We start from the raw sequence: 5743 nt of genomic DNA on the forward strand, positions 1-5743 counted from the left end.
CCAGCCCTAGCTGCCCCCCCCCCCGCATTCCCTCCTTTTCCCTCCCTTGGCCCCCGTTGATCGACCTGCGCCCCCAGCCCGGGCCGCCAGCGCGCACTGGGACGGCGAGAAGGAAGTGCTGGTGGTGGAGCGCGGCGCGCCCGCGCTGCTGACTTGTGTGAACCGCGCTCACGTGTGGACCGACTGGCACCTGGAGGAGGCGCAGCAGGTGGTGCACTGGGACCGGCAGCCGCCCGGGGTCCCGCACGACCGCGCCGACCGCCTGCTCGACCTGTACGCATCGGGAGAGCGCCGCGCCTACGGGCCACCCTTCTTGCGCGACCGCGTGGCGGTGGAGGCGGACGCCTTTGCGCGCGGCGACTTCTCTCTGCGCATCGACCAGCTGGAGCCAGCCGACGAGGGCACTTACTCCTGCCACCTGCACCACCACTACTGCGGTCTGCACGAGCGCCGCGTCTTCCACCTGAAGGTCACCGAGCCGGCCCCCCAGCCGCCCCCGCGGGACTCCCCAGGCAACGGCTCCAGCCACAGCAGCGCCCCCGCCCCAGGTGCAGGAGGCCGCCTTGGGCTCTTGGGGACCGCCTAGGGGCTGGGAAAGGCGAGGCCCGGCCCCTCCCGGTCCCACATAAGGGACCTGGATGTTAGCCAGGGGAGGCCTCCACGGGCTGCGGCCGCCTGTCTTTTCCCGAGCCACATGGCGCAGCAGGGGTGGCCTGGGCGGGGGTCGGCCGGGTGGTCCTCCACGCAGCGCTCGCTGACGCTGCCCCCGCACGGCCCCTGCAGACCCCACGCTTGCGCGTGGCCGGAACGTCATCAACGTCATAGTCCCGGAGGGCCGAGCCCACTTCTTCCAGCAGCTGGGCTACGTGCTGGCCACTCTACTGCTCTTCATTCTGCTGCTCATCACCGTCATCCTGGCCACCCGGCAGCGCCGCCGAGGAGGTGAGCCGGCGCGAACGCAGGGCTGAGGCCAGAACTAGGAAGCCTCTCCGGACCGGAGGCGGGGCTTGGGGTGCGCTGCCTCAGCAGAGGGCCAGCAGGGGGCCCGATGAGCCTCTTTGTCGGGAGGGCTCCTCAGAGCTGGGGGGCGCTGGGGAGGGGGCGAGAGTACCCCCAACACGAGTCTCCCTCCCCAGGTTACGAATACTCAGACAAGAAGTCCGGGAAATCAAAGGGGTGAGTGCCCCCTCCCGGCTGTCCTAGAGGGCCAGGCCCCACCCCATCTGCTGCTCTAACCTCCCCCCACCCTTCCCCTCCAGGAAGGACGTGAACATGGCAGAGTTCGCTGTGGTCACAGGGGACCAGGCTTTTTACAGGAGTGAGGATATCCAACTAGGTGAGGGGCTCCCCACACATCAAGGCACGCAGTCAGGCCCCTGGGCCTGGGCTGGCAGAGGTACACCTTGGGGGAGTGGGGCTCACCCTGCTCTCTCCCTGAACCAGATTACAAAAACAACATCCTGAAAGAGAGGGCTGAGCTGGCTCACAGCCCTCTGCCGGCTAAGAACATCGACTTGGACAAAGGTGAGTGGCTAGCAGAGAGACTGCTTCTGCCCATCAGAGCTGGGCCCATGCCCCACTCCACCCACTCTCAGAAGGTACCAGCTAGCCCCACAGGCAGGAGTCCCCTGCCACCTCAGTGCTGCAGAAACCCTTGGGCCATCCTGCCAGATGTCCGCCCTGTATTCCCCATTGCGATGACGAGCAGAGGACAGCCACCCACCTGTTCCCTTGGTTTCCAGAGTTCAGGAAGGAGTACTGCAAGTAAGGTGACTGGGGCTCCTGGCTGGCCAGCAGCTCCTGTCTATCAGTGTCCAAGGACATCCTCCTGACTGACCGTCATGTAGCTCACCTGGCCCCCCTTCTGGCGGCTGGTCCCGCTCGTCCTGGAACTTTGGCCTGGTCAGGTGCAGAGCAAGACTGCCTCCAGACACCTCTCAGGAGCCACTCATCCTCGAAGCAACAGTGGGCTCCTTGGGACCCTGCCAAGGGTTGGGGCTGCACCCTCTGTGCAGGTGCACCCTGCTGGCCCTTGCCCCTGGCTCCCCCCCACAACCTAGCCCTCAGGCTCTGCAGGCCTCTGCCCTGTGGGAGAACCCTGCCTCTGCAGGGGCAGGCCAGGAAGACACCCTAGGAGCTGGGGTCATCCTCAGGACTGGCATGCCCCTTCCTTTTCCCCTTCTTGTGGGGAGTTGCCTTACCCACCAGGCTGCCATCCGCTCTGCATGGGTCCTGAGGACTGGACACCCCAGGCCCTTGGTGCTGTGTCTGGCCACCTGGGGCTGCCCTGGGGCCCTCTCTCTGCTTCCCAGCCTGCTCTAGCCTCCTTTCAAAATGCTGTCTTGACAGTCACTGGGCTCCTTGTGACTTTTGGCCCCTCCCTGGGCTGGAGTCTGGGGTTCAGTCATTTTTTGGCTTGTTTTGTCTGATGGGGGAGGGCTGAAGATGGTTCTCGAGTGGCCTGTGTGGCCACTGCCAACACCCACATTTGCTCCTCCTGGTAACTTGCTGCCTTCACAATAAAGATCATCCCTGATTTTAGACCGAGCGGCCCAGGTATGCCTCTGCTGCTCCCTGTCCACCTCCGGGGCAGAGCTGGGCCGCGGAACCCCAAAGCTTTCCTTCACTTGAACTCCCACTGCCACTGCCCAGTTCTTGGAGTGGGGATCGGGGTGCTGGTGTCCTTGGAAGAGCTGCGTCACAGCCAGTTTCTCAGCACTTACTTTCAAGTCCTCTCCTGAGGGTTTGTTTGGACGTGGGGGGAGGGACACACGTGGTGGACCTGGGGGCAGAGGCGGGCAGTGTTAGTTCGGTCCTCTGAGAAGCAGATGCCAAGATGGGACCGGATGTGTGAGGATGCAGGTGGAGGTAGCAGAAGGCAGGAGCACCTGCAGACAGGTGCCACCCCCCGATGGAGGGGGTGGAAAGAGGATGCCTCTTTGTCCCCAATCCTGACCCTACCCTCCAGAGCCCTCCCAGGACAGCAGCGGGCAGGAAAAGGTGACTGTCACCCTATGTTGGCAAACCCTGGTGTGAAGAGGCAGCAGCCACCCACACAGATTGGCATCCAAGCTCCAACTCTGGGGAAATGAAAACCCTGGAGCCATTTTCATGAAGGCACAGTGTCAATAAACTCATAAAGGAAGTAAAGTCACCTGCTTTATTACTTATTAGGTCCCAGAAACGGGGGTGGGGGGTGAGCCGGGGGGAAAGACAGCCCTCCATCCCAGATCACCAGGCAGCAGGAGACAAGGGTAGAAACGCCTCTTACTTACATGGTAGTTGGGGCGGGGTCACTGATTTTTCACCAGCTCCATGCTTAGTGGTTATTTTAGAAGGTGCCTGGAAAGAGCTGGCCAGGAATCTGTGCTCAGGTCCTACTCTGAGTCTAGACTGCTGTGAGCAGGGTTGTCACGTGAAATGCTGGGACAGCTACTCAAGTTTTCTCACACACACCTCCCCCCAACACATACACAAAGACCCACAGTGCTGAGGCAGGGAGGCAGGCTGACCTGGGAGCTGTGGCTTGCTTGAGAATGTGCCTCCTTCTTAGCCCCGTGACTCCTGGCCCCACAGTGGCCACCACTGCCACCAGGCAAGGTCCCTCCTGTAAGGGCTCCGGCTCTGGCCACAAACTCACCCCTCTTTGCAGGGCCTGGCCTACCCAAAGCCCATGACCAGCTTCTCTCCTGTGACTTGGGCTGTCAGGTGGGAGAGAAAAGCTCAGGGGCATCACATGCCATGAATCTGTGTGACCAGCAGCCATTTGTGTCTGGCGTGGGGGATGCTAGTCCCCCATGAGCTCTCAGGACAGGCACTGTCTCCCTCCTTCCCTGGACACGCAGCAGGAGCTGTGGAGGACCCTCTGTCTAAAGCCATCCTGCCTGGCTTCCTCAGATGACCTCTGGGCAAACCAAGACCCGAGGGAGAAGGCCCAGGCTTTGCAGAATGGTTGTCAACTTCACAGAGCCCTGCCTGCTCTCCCCATCGGAGCCTAGGGGAATGGAGGGCAGGACCCCTGGCCTAGGCTGACCTGGGGTTGGTTCCCAGCCTGGGCTCAGGGACTTATGTCCAAACTCTGGTTCCTCCAGTCACTGGTGGGTTGGTGGGGTGTTTTCCTGCGCTGGCCCATGCCTGAGGATGGTCATGACCAGGCAGATGGGCGAGTCCCAGGCTCTAGCCAGCTTCAAGGTGGGTGCAGGGAATGGGTCACAGGGCATCACACGCTCCCATCCCCATCACCTTGGGTCCCATCCTAGGGGCACTCCTTGTCACTCTCGACAGAGTGGGGCTCCCTCTGGTGGCCTCCAGTCTTCCTCCTGGGGTTAAGCTGGGGGAAGAGCCACTCACTCCAGTGGAAGGCAGCAGTATGTGGCCTCACAGCCTGAAAAGTGCGCTTCAGGTCTCTCTTGACCCACGGAGGACCCCAGGCTGGTACGAGTGACAGCGGCCGGGGAAAAAAAAATTCCCTTGGGCGGTCGAGTGGCGCCATGGTTAAGAACTCGCTTGGGATGCCAGAGGGCCCCGGTTCGGATCCCACATATGAGGGCCAGTGACACTGCCCTCTACAGCTAAGATGCTGAACAACAGCTCAACCTGGAGCTGGGCTGCCATGAGTCACCAGCGACGGCGTAGGCTGCAGTCCCTGTGGCAGTGGGTTGCCATGGGCTACCGTATGTAGCCAGCAGCCAGCGTGAGCGGCCAGCAGCCGCAGTGAGCGGCCGTCCAGAAGCGTCCAGAAGCCGGCGACTAATCTGCCTCGCCAGGGAAGAGCGCAATGATGGTGCCAACTTGGGCCAGTGAAGCAACATCCCCCACAACTAGATTGAGGAACAGAACGACAGCAACTTGTCTGTTCCCCTTCCCCCAATTCCCCAGCGCTGTTCCCATCCCCCAATTCCCCAATTAAAAAAAAATTCCCTTTACTTGCTGCCAAAAGCACCATGCCTGGGCACCTCTGTGCACACATGCGCGCGCACAGCTGCATACCGATCCCGTTGCTTTGGCATCACATACACCCGCATTCCCAACTCCACCCCGCATTCCCTTGGCCCGTGTTTCTCTGAGCCCCCGTGGGTCCCGGCATAGGGCTCGTAAGGTCGGAGATGGAGCGGGGGCGCAAAGCGACCAGGTGTCCTCGGATCTGGGAGACGACACAAGTGTCCTCAGCTTCCTCCGAGGCCCCATGCAGCCCAATGATGTAACCAGGAAGCCGTGACCAGGAAGTCTCCATATTCTGAGCACCCACGGACCTGGGAGCCCTTGCGAGGGGGCGGAGGACCGGAACCCCGCCGAGCGATACTCCTGGGAGAGCTCCCGGCGGGGCGGGGCGGGGCCCGCGCGGGGGTCTCCCTTCTGACAGCTGGGGGCGCGACGTGCAGGTGGGTCCCTACCCAATTCCTGCCCCGGGGGGCGCGCCCCTGTCCGTCCACCAGCCAGCAGCCCAGGCCCTGCGGGGCCGCGGCCCACGAGTGTTGTGGGCGCCCCCGAGCGCTCGGCCGCGGGGCTCCGGACCTGGGGAAACCGCGTTGGGGGCCGCGCGCGGTCGCGCACACCGTAGCCCGGTACACCGTGGTCCCACCCCCACGCATGCCCCGCCCTCCCGCGCGTGCGCAGCCCCGCCCCGAACCGCAGGCGGCCCGGTGACGTCAGGAGCCGCCGAGCTCTCGGGCGCCCCCCGCGGGCCGCGCGCTTAGCCCGGCGCCGGGCGGTCCCTGGAACTGCGCGGCCCGAGGGGGCGGCG

General features: G+C 63.3%; 1 protein-coding gene across 3 annotated transcripts in view; it reads left to right on the top strand.

The window, feature by feature from the left end:
* MXRA8 (matrix remodeling associated 8) overlaps positions 1 to 3145 on the top strand; it is a 5216-nt gene extending 2071 nt beyond the window's left edge. For all 3 annotated transcript variants that reach the window (XM_019658593.1, XM_019658594.1, XM_019658595.1), the window contains exons 5-10: positions 78 to 548; positions 784 to 942; positions 1137 to 1176; positions 1260 to 1336; positions 1444 to 1524; positions 1743 to 3145. In XM_019658593.1, coding sequence (XP_019514138.1) covers positions 78 to 548; positions 784 to 942; positions 1137 to 1176; positions 1260 to 1336; positions 1444 to 1524; positions 1743 to 1768 — 854 coding nt within the window. In that variant the 3' untranslated portion in view covers positions 1769 to 3145. The remainder of the gene's footprint in view (positions 1 to 77; positions 549 to 783; positions 943 to 1136; positions 1177 to 1259; positions 1337 to 1443; positions 1525 to 1742) is intronic.
* The last annotated feature ends 2598 nt before the right edge of the window (positions 3146 to 5743 follow it).

Source organism: Hipposideros armiger, unplaced genomic scaffold, assembly GCF_001890085.2.
Source record: "Hipposideros armiger isolate ML-2016 unplaced genomic scaffold, ASM189008v1 scaffold_284, whole genome shotgun sequence".
NCBI lineage: Eukaryota > Metazoa > Chordata > Mammalia > Chiroptera > Hipposideridae > Hipposideros > Hipposideros armiger.